The 24,807-nt window shown below is 36.1% G+C and overlaps 1 protein-coding gene across 3 annotated transcripts in view; it reads left to right on the forward strand.

Moving 5' to 3' along the window:
* Positions 1–10,279: 10,279 nt before the first annotated feature.
* Positions 10,280–24,807, forward strand: part of pins (G-protein-signaling modulator pins) — a 114,939-nt gene continuing 100,411 nt past the window's right edge. For 2 of the 3 annotated variants that reach the window (XM_081765346.1, XM_081765348.1), the window contains exons 1-2: positions 10,291–10,524; positions 23,143–23,244. In XM_081765346.1, the coding sequence (XP_081621472.1) occupies positions 23,188–23,244 (57 nt within the window). In that variant the 5' untranslated portion in view covers positions 10,291–10,524; positions 23,143–23,187. Of the gene's footprint in view, positions 10,525–23,142; positions 23,245–24,807 lie in introns of all 3 variants that reach the window. The other variant, XM_081765347.1, reaches the window with a different exon arrangement.

A 24,807-nucleotide genomic window follows, 5' to 3' on the forward strand; every position in this document is an offset into this window, starting at 1 on the left:
ATATGTGGTTCGGATTCCATGTTAATCAGTAGATCCCGTGTCACATAGCCTCGCTGCTCAAAAGTGCGTTAAACTCAAATTCAACTCAACTAAACAATTATCTATACATTGAATTTAATTAGGAAATCGGTATTGTTATCATAAGAGCTAGTTTATGAAAATGAAATTTATAATAATGGTTCTATATAAAATAGAGTTTGCGTAATGTTGTAATGCCCAACTAGGATTGCAATAGTAACCAGTTCAAACTGTCAATCCCATCATTCTAATTATTTCACTTCAAAGTTCATGATGCAAAGTTGTGCCCGAAATGCATTGATACACCAGCAAAAGCAAGCAAATAGTCGCTGCGCAGATGGTGAAGTTATGAACTACTAATTAAGTTATGGACTCCGTGTACGAATCTCGCTGCGGTCATAATTGTTCATAGTCGGGGTTCAATTGCTACGTAGCATATTTTCACTTTGCTGAAGCATTTAAATCTCTATTATTTCTAGTAGCTTCTATTACCATCACTATGTGCAGTTGGTTGTTCCAACAGCTCATTATTTGTCTTGGTTAATCATAATTGTACATTAACAAATGAAATATAATACTACCATAAACTTTATTGAAATTATATTACAAAAGAATATGTTACTTCTTAATATGAGTATTATGTGATTCCAAATACATTTTCATACTTTTCTTGCATGTTTCTTCTTCTGATAAAATACTTAAAGTTTCCGAGTCTAAGATATCTTTGCTTTTGAAAATACACATGTGATTAGTTTAATTTTTGAAATTATAGAATGACGCATCGCAAAGTAAAACTTTGGTATACATTTAAAGCTAATTTAATTAATTAATGTCAACACTTTTTTCTCACACGAACATTTATACTTTACTAATGCACAAAGAAGTTTTCTAACAAGAAAATATTCTCATCAACTGACATCAAGTATCGAAACAGGGTTTCTTTTCTGCGCAAGTGCCGCGCTCTAGCGAACAATCTTCTATCAAATGTTCTAAACAGTGTCGCATTCTATAATATGGTACGTAGTTATACATTCCGCTCTTCTTTCGAAGAATGTTTTGCATTTAAGTTTATTATTCTTGTTCATGTTTCAATAATTTTTTAAAATGTAAATAAATATAATGAAAAATTAAAATAATGCATACATGTGAAACAAAACTAATCAGCAAGTAGTATATTTAATGCAAAAAAAAATAATTATGAAACATGTTACTTTCCAGCTTTTTACTTATTAATTGATTTTTCTAAAGTTGATTAATATGTATTTAAATGTCAAGAATTTTTAAAAAGAAAACACATTTAACTGCAATAAAAAGTTTATTTTGTTATATTTTTATGTATGAGAAAAAGAGATTTTTAATTTTTATGCTTCACTTACAAAAATCATTATTAATCATTAAGAAAAGTTAAAATTACAATATTCAAAATGTATTAGTTAATGTTATTGAACAATGAAACTTGAACTAAAACATAATCATTGTTCATTAGGAAATGCACATCCTGGTTTTCTTTCATCTTTTATATTTTCTCCATGAAAAGTACAATAATCATTGAACACGCTTGCATACAATGTGTTTAATGGCGTATATGCTTTCGTTTCCAAATCAACAACATTATCTAATACAAAAATCTTTTTAATCCAAAGTGAGTTTTCTGCAACTTTGAAGTGAAACGTTGCAACTTGTTTACAAAGTTGATATACTCGGTTATGTATGTGTGATACACTACAACCGCATGTATCATTCAAACTTAGTCCGTGTAAGTTTAATCTTAAGGATTCAACTTGCTTTTGATAACCTTACGTAAGTAAATTGTATTCTACTACTGATTTTATTAAACAATGCAAATTTACTGTATCATCGTATGCAGTTAATTATTTCAAAACAGTCCGGGTAATGCGGCCTGTTGTTGGACTTTTGCTTTTTTCCCGGTGAATCCATGGACTCGGTCTTGGACTTATTTCGCGGCGATGGCGAAGACAATAAAGTAGCTTCCTCGTCGTCAAGCTCGGTTAAAACTAACTTCCTAACTGGAGCCAAAACGAAATATATACAACATTCTCCTCAGACCGAGTATTTAAACGTTTATGTCAAATAAAATGTCGTCCTTAGAACACCAGGTTCGTACAAGCCTCCTGTCCCGTTCAAGGACAACATTCCTTTCCTTATGCGTACGTGCCATAACTCAAGGTTATTCAATCCCTAAACAAACAACCATCTTCCTGTAAAGAAAATATTTTTTCTCATACGTGACTGTACTCAATGTCAACATTTCTGTTCTCGGAAATTTCACGTATACGTGCCAATACTCAAGGTTATTCAACCCTTAAACAATCATCCACTTTTCTATCAAAATTTTTTTCTTATGTATACATGACTACTCAAGGTAAACACATATCTCTTCTAAGAAAATCCATGTATACGTGTCTCTACTCATTGTAAAGATTCCATTTTATTCGCGTAAGCGCCCGTTACCGCGGGTGGCTTCCGTTCGCGCCCCAGCGCAACTCTGCCCGCGCTGCGTCGCTTTTCCACATCGGACGAACAAGTTTTTCCCGTCTTCGAATTTCCTACAGTGCTGTGTGTGAATTGATCGCGATCATACGGTAAGTCAATGAGCGTTCTTTTATAAATATCAAAGGAAAAATAATTATTTTATTTTCCCTTTCATTACATATTAAAAATCGTTAGCCATCCAACAGAGAGAAATGTGTTTATTTACAATAACCAATTGAAGGGCTGACCGAGAGAAGAAGTTAAAGCACAGTCGGGTGTAACAGCCAACCAGAAGACATGTGTGCTTGTAATAAAAAAAAAGAAGAAGAAGAAGAAGGCGAAGGCTTGTAGCACCCAGCCAAACACAACTGCAACAAAAGTTCGTAAACAAGTGTTAAATGCCGGGACGAAATGTTGGTAAAAAACAATGAAACAGTGAAGAGCAAAGCAATATGAAAAATGTGTACATGTGTATGTGGCTAGAAACAGTAGCATCCTATGGTTCAACTAAAATCGAACCCTGCTTGCTGGAATTACTTCTGAATCTGGCCATGTTCTACATACGATAGAACTATTTTTCTTTTCGGACTACTGCTTTCAACAAAAAAGAACATTACCATTTTCTTGTTGTATTACATTCTATTTCATTCACACAAGTTTGAAGAAATATGTTACTACTACCTGGTTCCAAGTCATACCTTTATGCCGTGTGATGCTGATGCGGTTTTCGAGAAAAAATCAGGAAAATAAGTCATTGTACATGCCTGAACGATTTTGTGGTAGAATCTTGTTGAAAGAGCCAGAGTGCAGGATTGATTTCATGTAATACGCATGTCATCTGGTATGAAAGATGTACAATCCATTTCCAAAGTGTTATTCAAAGACACAGTGGATGAAACTGGCAGCAAGGTGAAAATGGAAACTGACAGAAACGTGATTGCTATCAAAGTATCGGCTACTGAACCTGGGTTTATCTTGGTTAAGTGCACCTACTCATCAGTTGAGGTATGGAATGAACTTTATGTGTCCCAGAAACATCCAGGCACAGGGAGAAAATGTATTGTGTCCGTTACGGATGATCTATGGCCTCTGTTGAACAGCTTGGATGGATGGAAGATCCACTTTCCTGATGGTAGGAAGATCAACAATCTGCGTATATTGATGTGATAAAAATGATGCCATTTATTCCACCCGTGTACCACCCATTCTACTGAAATCTGAAATCAGACCATAACTCGGACCATTTGGTGAATTGAGGTTAGGTTAGGTAACAAATCTAATCTAACTTATTGTATTTAGTTTGTATTATATCAACTTCCAGATATCATCACTGCAAAATATTCCCGTTACATTAGTAATATTCGTTTATTACTCTTTATACAACACATTTTATATCGTGTTACAGGTTAGAAGTTGCTCAGATGTCTGTAGAGTGGTATGCAGAAATAAAAGAACCCCCTTCACAGGGGAAAATTTGCAATTATTTGTTCTAAACTCTACCCATCGATTTCTCGGAATTTAGTTTTTGTGGCTTGGCTCCCTCTCTCGGTCTGCAATTCAATTTTTTTAAAGCATTCTTCCTTTTGTATACAATTCACGTAACGCTTGTCAACAAGTCGTATATCTACTTTTTACCAAGTTCCTCTTTTATTTCCTATACATTATTTTTTTTAAAACCATCCACGATAAACAAAGAGGGTTCCGGATATTTTATCTAAAAATGGCGGGCAATAAAACGCACATTCTTTTGTCTTTTGTACCTATATGCAAGTATTCTTTAAAAGCATTAAAGTCAAACACTTGTTTTGTTGTCTTTCCTTGACGTTAGCGCTCGTACGTTCTGTACAGAAACTATAGCTTAGTTCAAAATAGATGGAGTTGGAAATACTTGAAGATATGCCAGCGTATATCTAAAGGCCAACATACACTAGCGTATTTTCAGCGCGCATTTTCGGTCCGTAAAATGATGTAAATTTCGGTCCGTAAGTTGGCCCGTACACCTAGCGTAAAAATAGGCGCGTAAAAGAAGAAGAAAAAGAAGCGGTCATTTTTCGCTCTTTCTCTTGTCTGTTGTTTGAGCACACGGTCGTTTTCCAGTTTGCTCATGTTGTTTGAAGAGGGCGCATATATCTTCTAAGTGCAGGTCCTACAAACATTATGCTATTAACGAAACGAATAAAAGAAGGAACAACAGAATAGATTTGGATAGGAAGTGATATTCAAATGTAGGAGTACTTTTTGTTTCTTTTTCGTAGTATCGGAATATGAAATTCCCATAGAATGTTTTAAGAAAGTTAAATCAGATTAAAAAAAAGAAAAAGAAAGAAAGAAATACAAAACCTAATGCATGATTTTGCGAAAGCAGTATTTAATTTAATAAATTTTCTCAATAAATTTGTTAGACTTCTCGAACAAATAAATAAATCTACTCTCTTGGCGTAACAGGGCCTACCATCCAGCTTGTACCACTTATGTCTTTAGGGCAGGGTGCGAATCCCGGGCCGGAAATTCCTTGTATTTGGTTTTAATCCCTTTCAAAAGCAACAAATTGAAACATTGATCGCTCACAAAGCAATCAACTATCTCCTGTAAGGAACTATTTTATTCCCCTTCAAATATACACAACCTAATTTGCGCACTGCTTTTAGGTAATATATGCTCAGCATATCTGCTGCTCTTGTAGAATCTAGTCCTCAATGATTGAAAGGGTCAAGTAAAAGAAGGAAAGTCAACCGTCTCCAAGTACAAACAAATCAAGTTTTAATTTGGAAGTGTGACTTGACAAGCTATTTAAAAGTTACAAAGAATATCTAGAATAATTAAAATTTAATATTTAGAAAACGAATTAACACTTGATCTGAGGTACAACATAACCAAATGAAAACAATATCAATTGTATTGTTGTACTTTACTAATATGATAGGTGGCAACTAATTCACTCTCCTGTTTTCTTTCACGATCTTTGAAGCATACCATTTGTTCTAACAGTGACGATATTAATGCACCATGCTACATTACATTGGATAGTACATTTGCTCATAATAATAAGTTGCTTGGAAGTTAAAATATCTTTTAAAGATAAAAAATACTTTACCTTAAATACAACTAATTATTAAATATAAAAGTGCTTGTGCTATCTCTTATCCGTTTAGCAGCTGAGAATAAAATTCTTTATATTTAGAATAGTTCTCATCAGAGTCGTAACTAAGTTGGGGGGCCAGCGGGGCGGTTGCCCGGGCGCTGATAGCAAGAGGGTGCCGAAGGAGCAAGAAGAAAGGAAAGTATTGGAAATGAAAATAGATTTGTTAAAAATTTTCTTGCTCGCTACGCCCGCAATCCAAACGTTTCAATAAGTCAGAACAAGTTTTTACTTATTACCTTTTTTAAAGCTATTATTTTTAAATGACGATGTGACATACATGGTGCCAAGTAATGACTTACAGTGTAAACAAGAGCGTTTTCAAAATCCGAACGGTCACAGTCTTGAATACGTACGAATTACGCATTTTGATGATGATGAGTTTGGTTAGTTAATCACGTTTTTCTACGCAATCGTTTTAATCACGACGGTGAAAATAAAGGTATGAAAAATGAAAGGAGTGAAGAGACACACAAGTTGGTGTTCGCGCTCGAATATTAAAAATGAAGCTAAACAAGAGGAATAATAACGTTCTTGAATTTGAAACAGTTGTAGAATAGGGGCTTAATGGGTCAGAATTTTACCCCACGAATTTCGTCTTTTTTAAAGATTGATCGCTACCAGTGTTTATTATTATTATTATTATTATTATTATTATTATTATTATTATTATTATTATTATTATTATTATTATTATTATTATTATTATTATTATTATTATTATTTCATTGACATATGAAATGCTTCCAATTTAAAGGAATTTATTGGGATCATTTCTGTATTAACTACTTGTATCGCCAGGATTCTTTTTTGTGCTTACGTATCTAGTTGCATGATTTTTTATTTATCTACATATCTACAAAATACACACACACATTATATATATATATATATATATATATATATATATATATATATATATATATATATATATATATATATATATATATATATATATATATATATATATATATGTGTGTGTGTGTGTGTGTGTGTGTGAGTGTGTGTGAGTGTGTGTGTGTGTCCGTGTATTTTATTATGTTTATTAAGAAAAGTAACCTTAAATTCAAAATTTTCAGTCATTAAGAAATTAATTTAGTACTATAATTTTGAACATACACTATGTGATCAAAAATATCCGGATACCCGGATGAAAATGACTTACATGTTCGTAGCGCCTTTCAATATACAAGGTGTTCCAAAAGCACCGGGCCATGTTACGTTACGCAGAGCACGGGACGTTAAACTCAAAATCAACTCAATTTCCCACAAAAAACAAGGGCCATGAATATTTGGCATAGAATTTTTCGCTTCCTTTTAACACACCACGTCGCTGCAATCGGACCATTAATGCTGGAGAAAATGCTACGAAACAGCACAGGTTCTATCGACAAGAAATGCTATAGGCAGTGGCAGATTTCAGGGAAGGTCTTCCGGGCTTAAGCCCTCATCACAATTTTATTTACTATTTTAAAGTAAATGAAATATCTTTGCAGAATTTTCTCATATCTAGGAATAAAGTTAGTAAAGCCCCCCGAAACAAAATCGTAAATACGCTACTGGCTATAGGATATGCCATGGCATGGGAAATGCTGTAAAATTTGCTACTTTACACGGTAGGATATCAATGATACGGTTTTTGCTACGATAAATGCTTCCGTCTAAAACTAGCCTTACAAACTGATGAGCAGTCGATTCAAGCTTTCTCATGATGAGAGAAGATGCAAGATAAAGCATCAATGTATATGTTCTTAAAATAATGTGGTTTCTCGGGCTTACTGATCACCCAAGGACGGTGTTTATCACTGTCGTCTGCATTATATACGAGGACAACAGTCCAATATACTACATCCTCCACCATGACACCTGTGACATTTTATTTCGAGGGTACGACTTGGAAAATGATTATTTAAAAAAGTCCCGTTTCGTCCATATTGTACACATCACATGATACATACTTTTCTCTCATTTAGCCAAATTCACGCAACCAGTTATTTGCTCCTTCTTCAACTTTATTTGTTTCACGACATATCACTAAAGATGAAATTGTGTGTCTCTTTTGGAACCGGTAAAGCCAACCAGCGGAACAATTGAAATCTAGAATGTCTAAACATTCTGCAATCTCGTTTGCTTTTGGTTGAATTATAGGTCCACTTAAAGGTACATTGGAAGCGTGTATATGATTGAACCATTTTAGAAGTAAAGTTTCGGCATCTTCGTACTTGGTAAAGCACTGTGAAGTTGCTTAATTTGTTTCCAGAATCCAATGCAGCAGCATCATCAGCAGCAAGAACTTTTTCACGATCTTTAAATATTGTAGATAAGGTAGATTTGGGAAGTTCATACTTCACGGCAATTACACTTTTCTTCAACACACCACGTTCCACTTCCTCTAGGATTTTTAGTTTTGTTTGTAGATCTATGCTTTTCTGCCTCTTCTTGGGCAGATCTCCTCTCGTACTTGCTGACTTTTAAACAGTAGAAAAGCATGTCTGAGCACAGAGCTGCATTTGTTAGTTGTTATTGTATTCGCTCGAGAAATGTTCGAATTACCGCACCCTAAATCAGGTAAAATACGTAAATATTATTCATACACGAAAAGTCAAATGATGGAAACAGCGAGCATAAACCACGTCCTGGAACTCCAATTCTTGGAATCTTCACACATAAAATACAGGCCAAGTCATAAAATGGCAACTCCGGTGATAACGGAAAGGATAGGCCTGGTTTTAAGGAGTACTTCTGTTGTTCATGATGCTCTTTCGGTTGCCTAACAATTTGTCTTCCTCAAGTTCATACAGCTTTCTTTAGCTCCAAACCTCGGTGACCACATCGCAATGTAATATTATTCTTATAGCCTTAAGATAAAAATAGTTGTAGCAATGGTCTGAGGCGACTAATTACTATTAGGTATATGCACATTAAATAGAAGAAACAATGTAAAGATGTATTAGGATACGAATTAAAAAAAAAAACAAAAAAACATTCAGAGCTTTTTGGTGCAGAATGTGCTTATTTGCAGCGTATAATAGCATGAAGAAGTTCTACAATATAGCATATATGTTGCTTCAAGTGAGTAATTTAAAAGGAGTGTTTTAATCTTGGAGATAAGTTTTCCTACTTTTTTCATATTCCATATATTTACTAAGAACTACAGCATGATTCACTTTTACTTTAATAAATACGTACGCTAAAGTTTATTGCAGTAGTATAATTTTTATTTTTCTTAAAAAAAAAGAGCCTATTTATTTTAATATATCCCTTGGATATTTATTTGTAACTTACAGTTGTTTCAAACGGTAAAAACTGTTCTCTTTATTTAATCAAACCTTTTTCTAATTTACTCACTTAATTAATAAGGGTATTTTAAAAGTCCCTACATTTTCCTTCCCAGGTTAACAAACAAAGACAATTTTGTGATATTTGGAGTCAAAGAAATTGTGGTCAAACAAAAACTCAAAAGATTGGAAAACAAAATTAATAGCACCGTTCTCCTAAATCGCTGAACTACTTAACGTTGGAAAACTAATTAAGTGTAATTCGAAATCAGTTATGAAATCTTTTTTTACGTGGTGGCATGTTTCACTTAACTGTCAAGATATCATCGTCAGTTTATTTCATTTATTAAGTATTCCGGTTGACAGTACAGTACAAATGAAAATTTTAAACTTTATAATCCACCTCAAACAGTTAAGAATAGTTTTATGCTAATTAGAAATTTGTTCTGAAATATTTTGAGTGATGGTGATTTTTACTTGAATATCGAAGCAGCGTCGTCACTATTTATCTTAGTATTTATTCCAGTTGAAAGCACATACGAAACCCTGAACGCCACAATCTAGCGTAAGTGATTAACAATTGATAGAGCCAGGGATAAAAGTGGATCTGAAAAGGTAGGGGGACGCATGACGTCAAGCCGTCCCCCGTGCCTATCTTTGCCCATTGTAATTTGTTTAGAAAGTATGGGGATGTCACAGATATTTTCTGTAAGTGAGGGACGCCGTCCTCCGTGTTCCCCATCATTTTGACCTCTGATAGAGCCTAATTTGAATTCAGTTTGTAAATATTTTGTTTCGTGGTGATTTTTACTATAGTCAAACCATTCATTATTACCATTATTACTGATTCCGAACTTAGGAGAAACGAAAACTTTAACTTCATAATCCTTCGGATATATTTTAAGTATGTCGATTTTCACTTGAATCAAAGTAAGAACATCATCTAATTTTTGATTACCATTTTGATTATTGGTAAAAAGGAAATATGAAAAAATCTACATAGGAGAATTCAGCAAGAATGTAAAGCAACAGATTAAACGTATTTTGAAGTTAGTTTGAAAATATTTTCATTGGTTGCAATTTTCACTTGACATCGCCAGTTTATTTCGTTTATTATATATTTTGGTTGATAACACAGGCGAAAATTTGAACGGCACAATCCACGGACGACAAACGATTGAGACTATTTTCAATAATACCTGTTAGAGTGGCTATTTTTAAAAAACAATCTTCATGTAAGCGCGCTACCTTACGTAATGTGTATTCCTTTTAATTACTTATTGGGACAAAAATGGCTCCTCAGTTTCATCTATAATATTTAGGTGTCAGTTTCTTCTACAGTTTGGTATTCATGCAAGAAGAAAAAGAAAAAGAGTATTTCGAAAAGTCCCGTGTTGACAGCGCCCAATTGATGATTAGTTTTAATTGGAAAGTGAAATGAAAAGTGGGTGAAGTTACAAACGAGATGTTTTGTTGATGTTATATGTAAGAGGAATACCAACTACTAGTTGATAATTACCCATGCATTTAAACCTGATGGTTGATGCAATAGTGAATAAGACTTTAGTTGAAACGGAAGCTGAAAATTTCAAAACGGTATGCTTTTGCATTTCCCGTTGGGAAAGTTAGCAAATCAGTCAAGTTGATCTATGTGGTGAGATGCTTTATGAGGTAGTTGCATTCAAAATAGGGCTTGATATTTAAACAATCGATTGCATTTACGAGGTGGAATGATTAAAATGTTTAAAATTTGGATGTAGCATTAAATTAAACAAAGGTTCTTTACATTATTACGTAGTGAAGATGAGCTGGGTGTATTAATGACCCTGTCAAAGATTATTAATGCGTAAACAAAATAGATGATTCAGATAAAGAATAGAGTTGCCAACTTTTTTTTTTTAATGCAGGTGTAATGTATATTTCACAAATTAACACCAATGCATAAGTATGATTGATGCAGTCGATATACCATTAATGAAGCTAATAAGGTAAAAATAATTACATTTTATGATTATTAAATTTATTGTTATTCACTGCTACGACTATAGGTTAATTGGATTGGAATTTGGCATTACTTTCAGTACCAAGGGTATCCCGAGACGTGGATCTACAGGTTAAGATGTGTACAGGTTTACGTTTGGCGCATCACTAAAAAGGATTATAACATTTTAACTAACTATCTTCTTGTCCTATAAAATATTTTCACTGGGTGACATTTAAAATATCTCACTTGGCATAGATAAAATTCAAGGGAACAACCATAATTAATTGTTGAAAAATCGCAGTTCTGTTACGATTTCGTATAAATACGGCTTCCGGATATGTACCATAAAGACTATGGTAAAACACAAATCAGCACTAATACTGTCTAACAGTCAGGACAGTATGAAATCGGTGGATCGCGCGGTAGCGCAGGGCGCGTTCAGAGGGAGCAGGCGCACCAGCAATGGTGAGTATGCGCGCAAGCGAGGGTAGGGGAAAGAAGTGGGCTTTGGCAATGACACGAGTTTCATAGCAATTGTCATAATACCATACTAATGATACTCCACTTGTAAAATACACCGTACAGAAATACGCCGCCGATGGAAAATAACATCTAATAGAGCCATCTTTTATAAATGTTTAGCAGACTGAGTCCAAAAGTAGTTAAAAAATGCAAAATTTACGGGAGAAATGAAAGATGCAAGTACTTAGACCTAACATAACCTAACATAGTATTAATAGAAATAAGCGAAATTCTATTATTTTTTCAAAATTATGCTATACCCCTAGACTAATTTAATCTAACGAAGTAACCTAACCTAACCAGAACTTACCAAACTAACCTAATGTGAACAGAAACTACCGAAATTGTAACATATTTTAGAAAAAATAGCTGGACCCCTTCTGCTAAACATTGTCCCCATCTTTCATATGCACTCACTTATTTTATTCGTCGTAAAGCACTTGTAATGATTTTACACTAGTATCCCGACTCTTGTAAACTTAAAATACAGCAGTATTACTTTGCATTTAATTCTGTTGCCTGCAGAAATTTGTTCGTTATAGCCATGCAGGGTGTCTTATGAGTCACGAAAGTCAAGAAACAACTTTTGGGTCACGATTTTTTTTATCTGTACATATATTTGTTCTATAAAATGTCAAAGTTCACTACCAAAAATGTCTATGGTCGGCTTTAGACGCTACCACACCGCAAGCAAAGCACGCCTCTAACGCGTGCATGAAAATTTGGCCTAATTCACACCCAAATTCGCTCTGAAGAATATTACGAAATTTTATGGTTTGGTAAAGAAAAGGTCACGAGAAAGTCATGAAATTTCATTTTGGAATTTTAGTAGACACCCTGACATGTCTTTTCATGCAAAGTATTGAATTCTACCTGTAAATCTTCCAAAATATGATGCATCAAAACTACACCTGCACCTTAAGATGGAATCAGAACCGCCGTAATGTGTTCAGATTTTTAATGCTCTCCCATCAGGAATCAAACCCAGTGCACTTGAGGCGCACGTACTAGCCATTAGTCGAGCGGAGAGACCACGTTTTATAAGTATTATGTGATTTACACGGCAGGGTTCTAGGACACTGGTCCATATCCAATGAGTTGTAGTGAAGAAAGTAATGAACCTAGTTTCTAATCTACCTTCATTCGCTATCACTTGCTCAGCATTGAGTATGTGAATGGGTATTTAGCTTTGTCAATGAAGGGAACCAATATGGCTACTAACCCACCTGCACCTATATTAGCGGACCAGCATTCTAGAAATCTCAGGCCATGTGAGTTGGTGATGGACAAAATCATATCCGGATTCTTTCGCTTTTTCACATATTTAATTTTTCCTGTTTTTACATATAGTCTTTAACTTTCATTAATCAACCATTTGTTTAACCTATCTGTGGGACATAAATTTAGAAATTTATTATATATATATATTTTTTTTTTCAAATTTAAATTACTATCGAATATCTCTGCATTAACTAGGTGTTGACTGGTTACCATAGAAACGTATTTTATGTAACTTTACATTCCTTTGTTCCATCAACACATTTTCGCAACAATACTCTTGCAGACATCCCCATTAAGCGCAAAATAACACCTGTGAAACATATTAATGTGTCAGTTTCGCCATTTTGCCAGTTACCCACTTTGGCTTCATCAGGCACTAAAGCATTCAGTGTCTATTGAAGTCGAAATTCACATTAAAATAATAACTAAAGATAGTATCAAAACAGAAATTCATTTGTATACCATGGGGGTCTATCGGTCACCAAATCAGAAAACGTCAAGAAATTTAGCTTTTGCTTTTGGGTCACTTTTTTTTTTTTTTTTCTGTGCAAATGTAAGTACAGACTGGAAAATTTTATTCTATAAAATGTCAAAATTCCAGGGTTGGCAAAAGCCATGTTTTTATTTATTTTTGGAAACCAAAAAAACAGTTTTTTTTTGTTTAAACCAGTTTTTTTTGTTTGTTTGTTGTTTAAATAATTTACTCTATATATTTATATTACGTTTGTTTTGCCTTGGTGTTATTATGTGATAATGGGGTTATGCTGGAAGGGGTTATACATAAGCTTAACCCCTTGCACTGAAATGAGTCTAGCTCGTTATGGCCTCCCGGTGCTAGATAGCACAATGACGAGCTACATTCGTTATAAAATTTAAACTATTGTAGCATCACGTAAGGTTACTATATTGATGTTTTGAAAGTTATATAATGATAAACCATCTATAATACTCTTTTATAACTTCAATTATCAGCATTCAGAAAATAAATCTTAGTGGAAGGGGTTAAAGCGGAATCAAAACCTCCTCTTGGCTTACATCCGAGAGAAATTGTTCTCCATTTGGACTTGGCACAGCAGAATGGAATTTCCACCCACTTCACTCCAACACCAATAATATATATACTTATTTGGAAATCGGCACTGTCCAGTATCATTATAAAGTTACGTGATGCGGTCAATAAATTTCTTAAATCGGGAAACTTCCGCCTTAGCCACCGGGAAAATCCTGTTATTACAAGGGTCGTTCAAGGTTGACAGGGATTTTCGTGCGTAAATAATCGATAAATGGGCGGATCATGATGAAACTTGCGGGTGAAGTAATGCATTCCTTCTCGAGTAACTAGCGCCCGGCGCAGTTGCAGCGAACATAGCAGAAAGCAGTGTGTCTGTGGAGCAGCGGTGTGTAATCAAATTTCTTGTGAAGGAAAAAATTAAGCCAGCTGAGATTTTCAGAAGATTGAAAGCACAGTATGGTAAAAACGATGTCACGGACAAGAGTGTACGAATGGTGTGAATAGTTTCGCGAAGGACGAGAGCTGGTGACAAATGAAGCGCATGGACACATACGCGCGACTGCAGTCACACCAATGAATATCGCATGTGTTGAGCAAATGATTCTTGAGAACCGGCAAGTAACAGTGCGGGATATTGCTGCCGAGGTGAGTGTCAGTGTCGGGAGTGTTGAGACAATCATTCACGACCACTTACGCTTTCGCGAAATCTGTGCAAGGTGGCTTCCCCGCCAGCTGACATTTGATCAGAAGTGGACACTCATGACGGTCTGTGAACGGCTTCAGAATCTGTTCCGAGCCGAAGGTAATGAATTGTTGTAATCCATCATCACGTGTGATGAAACATGGTTGCACAGTTCAACCCGAGACCAAAAGAAGCAGCATGGAGTGGCGGCATAAAGGTTCCCCGCCGTCCAAGAAAAGCAAAACGCAGCCATCCGCTGGAAAGACCATGGCAAGTGTCTTCTGGGACATGAAGGGTGTTATCTATGTGGCTTTTCTGGACAAAGGGAGCACAATTAATGCTCAGTATTACTCCACATTGTTGAAAGGTGCTGTACGAAAATCCATTCGTAAGAAAAGACCTGGGATATTGTCTGGAAATGTAATTCTTCTCCATGGCAATGCCCGCCCTCACACGGCCAATGTGACAACAACAGCTGGCCAAAATGCGCTGGGAAGTTGTACCCCATCCCCTACAGTCCAGATTTAGCCCCAGTGATTATCATTTGTTTGCACCCCTTAAAGACCATCTGGGAGGGAAGAAATTCACAACAGATATAACACTGCCGAACGATGTCTTCCAGTGGCTACGACAGGAACCAAGTTCTTTCTACGCCAAAGGAATCAGGGAGCTGCCACAACGATGGCAACGGTGCCTCGACGCGCACGGAGAATACTTTGAAAAGTTGACGTAGTTTGGTGCTTCTTGTGCTATCTGTTTCTTCTGAAGAAATGAAAGTCCCGTTCAACCTTGTATTTTAAGTGCAGTGCAATAACGGGAAAATCCTGTTATTACTTTCCATGTAAAATTTCGGTTAAAAAAAATTATCGAGAAGCGTTTTTTTTTCATCGATTCAGCGTCTCCCAAGAATAGAGCCTATGTCCTTTGTTAAACTTCTTCAAATCGGAAGTGGTAGATATCAGTCATTTCCGGTTTCAACGTTGATCCTATAGAACAAGAACAGTAATAGATAACGACAAGCGCTTTCGTTAATAGATAGTGGTAAGCGATTCAGCATCTGAAGAGAACATACCATCACCACCCGCAACGCACTGCCAAAACCGTAAGTAGTTGAAATTACTGGTATTTCCGGTTTCAATACTTACTTCCATAGAACGAAGATCTTTCGAAGGGATTTCGAAAAGCGGGTTTTTTGTCACATCCAGTATCCCAACAGTGAGTTTTGTCTCGACTTTTACCTGTCTGTTTAAACAGAAAGTGGTAAACATCTGCAACTTTTTGGTTACAAAACTGATCGATAATAAAATGGAAATATATAGCTATAAGGATAAGGATTCAGTATGGCAAAAGTATGTTTTACCTGTAATTTTACTCCTTTATTGCGACAGAGAGTGATAGACATAAATTGGAACTGGTTTCAGTGTTAAGCTAGAAAGAAGTCCAAGGGCGTTAGATCAGGCAAGCGTGGTATCCAGAATCGTGGTGAGCCTCGTCCAATCCAGCGTCCTGGGAACGTCTCTTTGAGGTAATCATGTCGAATGTGTGCAAAGTGTGATGGGGCGCCGTCTTATTCAAATGCCACGGAATTAAAATGTTGGCAAATAATTGGGGCTGCATAATTGCTGAAGCATGTCCAGGTACTATGTTGTTGTTGTGATTGTTGCTTTAGGAAAAAAAAGTAAATATGCTGTTGGATAATGCCTAACAACACGCTTACCTTAGAAGTATTAGTTCCAATTCCACGACTCTTCAGCCTATACGCTGGTGTTGTGGCGATTGACGGGCTACAGGTGTGAAAGGTAGCCTCATCACTGAACAGGACATGTAACAAATTTTCAGTGTTGACTATCTCAATTAAGTCGTGAGACATGGCCTTGCGTACCGCATAGTCCTCAGGTTCAAGATGATGGGAGCACCGAGATGTGATCAGCCTTTTTCTTCAGTACGCAAGGTTTGTCATACAGTGGACTTTAGGATGCCGTGTTCCCAATCGAGACGATATGTCGATGCCTGTGGACTCAGCACGATCGCCCATCGTATGGTCTACACAGCTTTCTGCGGCGTCGATAGTCGCCAGAACGTTTCTAGTCACAAACACTCGCCAGTTCGCTGTAACTTGTTGACTAAACCTCTAACGGCGTTCGCGTTGGGGCTTCTGTATGATAACGTTGGCGATACCGTTTTTGACCTCAGCAAAGGGCAGTCCATGGAGTCTCCATCTTATGACGTCTATTCGTTGTTGTGGAAAGTTACAACTACAAGAAAGACACGTATGAATACAGTAGAATTTATAGCAGATTTGGAGCTCGCCCAGATACTGCAATTAGTGCATTCTGAGGAAAGGCCTGTCACGTTATTAGTGTGCTAGTTTACGAGACACCGATACTATCTGCGGGAGGACTTGACGAACGAAGTGCTAAAGAACCATATCTCACACATTCGATAGATGACCGTGCAGGCTAAGAAGAAGAATTGCACTTTCCGGGGTACATGTTGCCCTATTGAAACACGGCATCTGGAGTTGTCTGAAGGGAGAGCATGACCGCCTGGTGCTCATCACACCAGCAGTGTTCACGCACCCATTATAACATAAGGCGTTTGTGCTTCAAGGTCAATGGAAGGTATACGTGCCGCTAGTCAAATGATCAGCAGACCCCGCTGAATTATTTATACAGACAAGTCTATACTCGTTGCTGTGCTTCCTCGTCGAGCAAATACTGTGAATTATGCTATACGATCTGTCATGAGCATGGGATAAGATACTTGTCATGCCCTCGTGTAGTCATACTGCCGAGTCCAATGCCCGATCGTTGCTGATACAGTTATTTTCTGTGCATTTGCGTGCCCTACGCGCACCAGAGTCGGCGACCATGCGACCTTATTTCAAGGCAGTCGCCTCTGTTTATATCCCGCGTTTTGATAGCACTAGTAACGCCTGTCCGTACGTTTTCTGGTAGTTTATCCATGATCCACTATCTTAGTGGTGTGTAACTACTTTCTGGAATTAGTGAATCGAAGTGAGGGAAATCCTGTTGGGACCCATGTAAGTATCATTCCGCTGAAAGTTCAACAGCCCGCCCTACTTTGCTGTTCAAATCCTGTGAGTTTGGACGATTCCTGTTTTTTGTTTTGCAATTGTCCAATTGCAGTGTATATTGAGCCGTTCAGATACCAAACCGATTAACTCCATCAAACGAGATTTTTCAGTAGAGAGCATTTTAGTAACTTACAGGCTTGCCAGCGACCTGGAAAACCTGGAAATGTGAGGGAAATTGATTTATGTCAGGGAAATCCTGGAAAACCTGGAAATGTCAGATAATTTTGTATACTGAGGGCATTAATTAAAAAAAAAAATATTGAAAATGCCCATTAAAACACAAAATATTGCGAAATCTGTCATGTCTTATTCTAAGTAAAATTTGTACTAACCACAGTGTCAGCGAAGGAAAGATGTATAATGTTCTTGAGTACGTAACTCCATAACAAGAATATAGTTGTAGCTGCCAAAGCTGAAAAGTAAAACATCAGTTTTCCAAATTATGTGTTTCAGTAATAAAAGAGAAGAAGGAATTCGAATCATTTAATGTAGGTAGGTTAAATGTCTTTTATTACTACAATCTACTTGATAATTGTGAATTCGTTGATTTTTGGGACATAATTACAATGTTACTTGTCCTTTACCATAGAAATACTTCCGTTGAGAAGGATTTCTAAGTTAATAATGACATGCTGGTGGAAAGTATGCATGAAGAATCTTTGATGGGTGAGTTTACGAGTTGTTCATGATGCAATAAAATGTGCTGGAGGGCCCCTTGGTATTTATATAGACAAAAATGCTTCAGTACGTACGTGGGCCATATGCACGTTATGAAGAAGCCATGCAAAGGAAAAGGACAAAGAACACTGCAAACGAATCAAAGAAAAAAGAAAATAAGCACATAGCCGATCAGATCACCATTTTAGAAAAAAAAAGAAAAAAAAAAAAGCAAAACTTTCATTAGAGACTTCAGTTGAATGCAAAAATTTGGAATATAAAATTGAGACCTTGAAAGAGACCTCTAAGGAAGAGAACTGTGGAAACTAAGGAAACATGTAGTAGTAATTTGTTTAGTGTAAAGTTCCGTAACGGAAATTATTTATGTAGACTGCAATCAGAAGTACGGTACTGTAATTTTATTATAGTGAGAGAGAGATATCGGATGTTTAAATCTTGTTAATTGTGTTTGCGAAAAGAAAAAAGTGACTGGAAGATAGTGGGTGGATGTTGTGAAGAGGTTTCCATTCATTCATTCTTTGGAGGAAGGAATTATGTCTGGAAAATAATAGATCTTGCCTGGAAAACCTGGAATTGTCAGGGAAAATTGGTTCGAAAAATCCCTGGCAACCCTGAATTTATATACAGTGTATTTAAATGAGAGTGATCAAAATGTTTACGCTTTCTAGTGGCAAATTGTTAAACTATGGAGTTAATGGATTTTGCCCTTTTATTACATCAAAAATGTGTAGAACTAAAAAACAACAATAATGGAGTTAACCGGTTTGACTTCTGAACGCCTCAATGTTGTTAAAACAAAGGAGTCCTGTTACATATAAATCGAAATAAAGATAAGGAGTACGGTACTTACGTGACACAGTCAACTTAAGAGAATTTTATCTCGTCGTCAGGACATAATATAAACTGAATGAAAAATTAAAAAAAGAAAAAAAGGTTGATAGTTTGCAGTCTTCCTAGTGCTTTTCTTGTTCTTTTTATTTCCAATCACATGCACCCTTTCCGTGATTCCTTTGTAGTAGGATTTTTATATAACAAAGGAACGTGAATTACTTACGAAATAATAATAGTAATAGTAATGAAACCAAGCCATATATATATATATAGTGTGTGTGCATTGTAAGCCCTTTCGCTATCAGACTCATCAAATATAGAAGATAGAAAAATTATATAAGTAGATATAAAGCTTCCAAGTGAAGCCATGTTGAAATGAAGGGTCACATGAAAGTGTTACTAGGATCAAAGTACATGGACTTTAGAGGAGGATCATAAAATAAATGGGGCAGGTTTATTACTGAAAGTGCAGGAGAGCGATGGACGAGTAGATGAACTGAAAACATTTGTATAACATAGAAGGAAAAAACTTTGAATATATATATATATAATGAAAAGCCTATCTATACTATTATATAAAAGAGTAGAAGTGCGACTCATTTCTTCCCGGGCCATATTGCTACTGGTGGATACTTGAAATTTGGACAGATAGCTCATTTTGTCACAAAAGTAGGAACTAAGAAAGGATTGTTTGAAACACGTATTCTAGGAAGGGTTTTAATTTTATTATTATTATTATTATTATTATTATTATTATTATTATTATTATTATTATTATTATTATTATTATTATTATTATTATTATTATTATTATTATTATTATTAAGTATTGCATATCTTACAAATCCGTGAAGTTAAGAAAGATAAAAGTCGATATATAGACTCTACATTAAAAGCAAGGAAACACGTCTTTCAACATTTTCAAAAATTCCGTACCAAAAGAGGCTGGAAAGAGGAGACATTTCTATAATACTTTTCTTTTAAATCCAGAAGGTACGTAATGTGAATTGGATATGTGAAATTTAAAATGGGCTCAATACTAGTTTCAGTTTTCTAAAATTCTGATTGTAGAAGGGGGAAGGGGAAGGTATAATGTCCAACTTTTACTATTTTTATTCAGAAAGTGATGAATGTGAAGATTTCGCCTGAGTTCGATTTGTTTGTCAAATTCGGAATATAGATTCTCAATTAGAAATAAGGGAATACGTATTTCAGCGTTTCCAAAAATTCCACTCGTAAGAGGGGAGGGAACATTTCTATGATATGCACATTTCCCTTTCTTTATTCAGAAAATGCCCAGGGTGAGAGTTGGGTAAAGTTGTGGGTAAGAAATTCGGAATATAGACTCTTAATTCAAAATAACCGACACGTATTTTAGCATTACCGAAATTTCTGCTCTCGAGGGGGGGGGACCATTACTATTAAGAATTTCTCTTTATTTAAAAGATACGGGATCTAAGGATTCCTTAAGTTGTGAAATTCGGTAAGCAATCTCTTCATGAAAATAACGGAACATATTTCATTGTTTTAAAAATTCCGCCTGCTGGGTGAGGGGTCGGGGACCATTTCTACAGTATTCATATTTTCTGTTTTATATTACACTTTATTCTTCTCGTGCGAAGAAAGAACGCCGTTGCTAATAACACAATGCTACAAATTGCAAGGTCACACAAACTTTTTTCGAAGATGTGGGCCTTCTTTATGTATTTCGACCTCTTGCATTCGAAAGTGATACTCAAAATATCGTATCACCCACAGGTTTGACACAAATCGCTTACATTTGCAATTGATGACAATGCGATATAATATATACGAAAACACCACGTGAAGCTCAGAAGCGGCGCATCGCTTTCAACTGTTCACCAGTTGTGGCCATAGCGAGACACAGCGAACTGTCACATTGGAAATGGCGCTTCCTATTCGTCACTGTTGTTTGAGGAAGGAAGTACGTGTTAGTGTACAATGTCTATCCGAGGCTGTGTAAACTCTCCTAACAATTTTTGTTATATTTGTGGTGAACTTGCTATGAAAAAGACGAAAAAAAAAAAAAAATATATATTGATTTCGTCAAAAAGGTCAGGGGCGCGGTGGCTCAGTGGTAGAGCGTTCACCTCTGGTGCTTGGGGTCCCGGATTCGATCCCAGCCCTCGCCAAGTGAACTTTGCGGTGGACAAACACCGTGCTCGTGGGTTTTCTCGGGGTTCTCCCGTTTCCTCCCACTTTCTTCATTTCACTCATCTCTCATCATCACCGTCTCCTTTAGCCTCACCGGCATAACCGTGGGACGTAAAACTTAAAGATTTCACTTCATTTTTTTCGTCAAAAAGGTCTATAAGCTTACTGGTTTCAACAAGAAAAACAAAAAGACTATTGAGTATCCGAACAACATTCGCTCAGCGATTCGTCCTTTCCACATGGCCCGGATATACCTATACTACAGCCTTCGCAGACATTAGATACAGACGATAGTGATGGTATAGATACCGTGCAGGAGACAGGAGACGGATGATACTGAGTTTGAAGTAGGCTTAGATGAGTGCTCTATTTTGTCACTCAGTCAGATCTAAATGAACTAATCCGTGATCTGGGACTGACAAAGAACAAAGCAGAGCTCTTAGGGTCAAGACTGCATGAAAGACATTTGTTAGTACCCGGTACGTCCGTTACATTTTACAGACAAAGGAACTTGATATTCACACAATATTTTGTTCAAAGAGACTTGCTAGTGTACTGCAGTGATGTACAAGGTTTGATGAGTCAGTTGAACATTCTGTACGTGCCAGGTGACTGGAAACCGTTTATTGACTCATCTAAAAGAAGTTTGAAGGCAGTTCTGCTGCACAATGGTAATGTGTGTGCCTCAATACCTGTCGGCAATTCTGTGCACCTGAAGGAAACATATGACAACATGAAAGTGCTTCTTACTGCCATACATTATGAAGATCACAATTGGATGGTATGTGGTGATTTGAAAGTGTTCGGTATGCTTCTAGGACAACAATAAGGATATACTAAGTTCCCTTGTTTCATCTGTGAATAGGACAGTCGGGCTCGTGACAAGCATTGGGAGCAAAAACAGTGGTCCCGAAGGTTGGAATTGGTTCAAGGGGAAAAGAGACGTAGTACTCTTGCCACTTCTGCACATCAAATTAGACATAATGAAGCAGTTTGTCAAGGCATTACCTAAGTGTGAAGTGACGTTTCAAATATCTATGTAACAGTTTCCCCAATCTGTCAGATGCTAAGTTGAAAGAAGGTGTGTTTACTGATCCCAATATTCGCAACCTAATGTTGGATGAAGGTTTCCTTCGTTTAATGAATGCCATGGAGCGAGAAGCCTGGACTACCTTTAAGTGTGTGGTTTAAAATATTCTGGGAAACAATCGTAGCCCAGACTATATTGATATAGTTGAGAACGAAATTCAAAATGCTGGGATGCTCAGTGAATTTGAAGTTACATTTTTTTGCATTTACATCTTGACATTTTCCCTCCAAATCTGGGTGCTGTAAGTAAAAAACAGGGCTAGTAGATTCCATCAGGATATCAAGGACATGGAACGACGGTGCCAGGGCACTTGAGATGTTCGGATGATGGGCGATTACGTCTAGTATATGATATGTGAGCACCCGGAAATGCTGCATAAGAGTAAAAGCTAGGACCACGTCATAACCAGTAAGAAAGCACGAAATGACTGAGCTTAATGCATGTTTTGTACCACATTCTCTGTATGTATTTGTTCACTGTGTGCATATTTCAATATATTTTATTGTTTTAAACGTATACTCCAGCAAGATTCGTGTTCCATATATATATATAAAATCAATATGAGTTATCAGTATTGCAAAGTATATGATTTGTGCCAAAACAGTAAGTAATAGAATGTTCTGGATGTCATTTTCGAATTCAGAAGGTCGAAATACGTAAAGAACCTACTTCTACGAAAAGTTTTTTCACTGTAGCGCTGTGAATTAAAATAAATATGTGGAATTAGTGAATATATGGGAAATAGAGTGAATGTAATTTCGGGATCGCTAGATATAAATGATAAATAATCATATTATACAGTTAATTAGTATTCAGCGTCGTACTGTGTGTACATTTATAATTTTATTATTGCCTTTTTCAGTTACCCGTTATGAATATGTAACCTTACTGAAAGTAGCTGTGCTACATGCTAATAAGCAAGATGTCAACAGGGAGCACTGAAAAAATATCTCGGGAATCACAGGTGAGACTTAAATAAATTTTGGATATATACAGTAAGGCAGTGTAAAACCTTGGAAGTAGAAAAAAGTTTTTCTTACTTATTTAAGCTTCGGCTTGCTTTCTGTGTGATCATATTAAGTATTTTTACCATGTGGCTGATAGAAGATCGTGCAGTAAACCTGGGAACACAACAAAGTGAATCAATAAGTAATGAACAAATCGTACACCACTTAATTTTTATTGACTTTGTATCAGTTGCAACACAAACTTTCGGTTGCATAAAATTAAAATAATTATTAATGAGAATTTGCATAGTAACGTAAAGCTTTGTCAAGCTACACCCAAATGCATGCAGAAATATAAATATCTAAAAAATCTTTAATATATGTAGTTTTGTAAGAGTATATTAATCTTGCATATATTTTAGCAGCTTTATTAGATGTAACTTTCTTTTCATTCTTTTCTATAGCAATGAAGCAGTGCAATCTGATTTTAAACTAGAAACATCATTTAGTGTTTATGTGTCTCGCTAAGTAAGTTTTAGAATTCTTCCACCAGGGGAGTAAACATCTCCTCCCACACCTCTCTGTCTTCTACTGCAGAAGGGCTTATAAGCAGCCACACGAGTCGTGATCGATAGAAGGTCCTAGCCACATTCTCAGGAGAGGTCTGCTGAACTTACCAGTTCTCTAGGCCTAAATTAAATTGTCAAGGTACTTAAATCATAGTCCTGGAATCTTTCCGTAATGTAGGCCATGAATAATTGAAACTCGTATATATATATATATATATATATATATTTATATTTATGTGAGGGACAGTTTGAATGATAGCCGGTGTTCAAGTGAGCACACAACCTTTGAAGAATAGATAGTTCAAATGAGAATTGGAAGCAGAATGATGGTTTCACAATACGAATTTTATTAAATGTTGGTTACATTCTAAGTGATGGACGAAGATCCAAGTACGGATTCAGCCATTCTATAGGAACAATACAGTGAGTGAGTGTTCACTGACTGCAGAATGCAGATCAAACGAAAGGACAATAGTCTCCTGCATGAGTTGAAAGTTAAAACAAGCATAATTATGTTTGAATATCATTGATATAGCAAACAACAATGAGTACTTAACGGACTTTTTCCCAAGTGTGCATTTTGACTTTTCTCGCCTTCTGCTGATAGCGGCATTCTTCACCAGAGCTGCTGTGGGTGATAAGACAGTGAGTCACAATTAGAGGAAAGAAAGGAGCTTGAGAGCCTTAACTGGACTAGCCATTCATTCTGCTTTATTTTACTTCACAACGACGAATTTCAAGTTGAATATGTGAGCAAAACAACACCTACAGTATGACGTCATTCCTTAATATTTTGACACCCTTCTGCTCAAAAACACAAAACGCGCTTCGTTGTGTGTTATGGTATGCTAAAGGAGTAGCTATTCCCAAAATTAAAAAAAAAAAAAAAAAAAAAAAAAAAAAAAAAATCCAGGGCCATTGGAGATATTGTACAGGGAAATATGCCAAATTGGCATAATTTCCCAAATTTACGATATTTTTTCAGGCCTTTGGGGGCAGCTGTAGGTTTGC

Source organism: Thermobia domestica, chromosome 7, assembly GCF_964235325.1.
Source record: "Thermobia domestica chromosome 7, izTheDome1.hap1.1, whole genome shotgun sequence".
NCBI classification, from domain to species: domain Eukaryota; kingdom Metazoa; phylum Arthropoda; class Insecta; order Zygentoma; family Lepismatidae; genus Thermobia; species Thermobia domestica.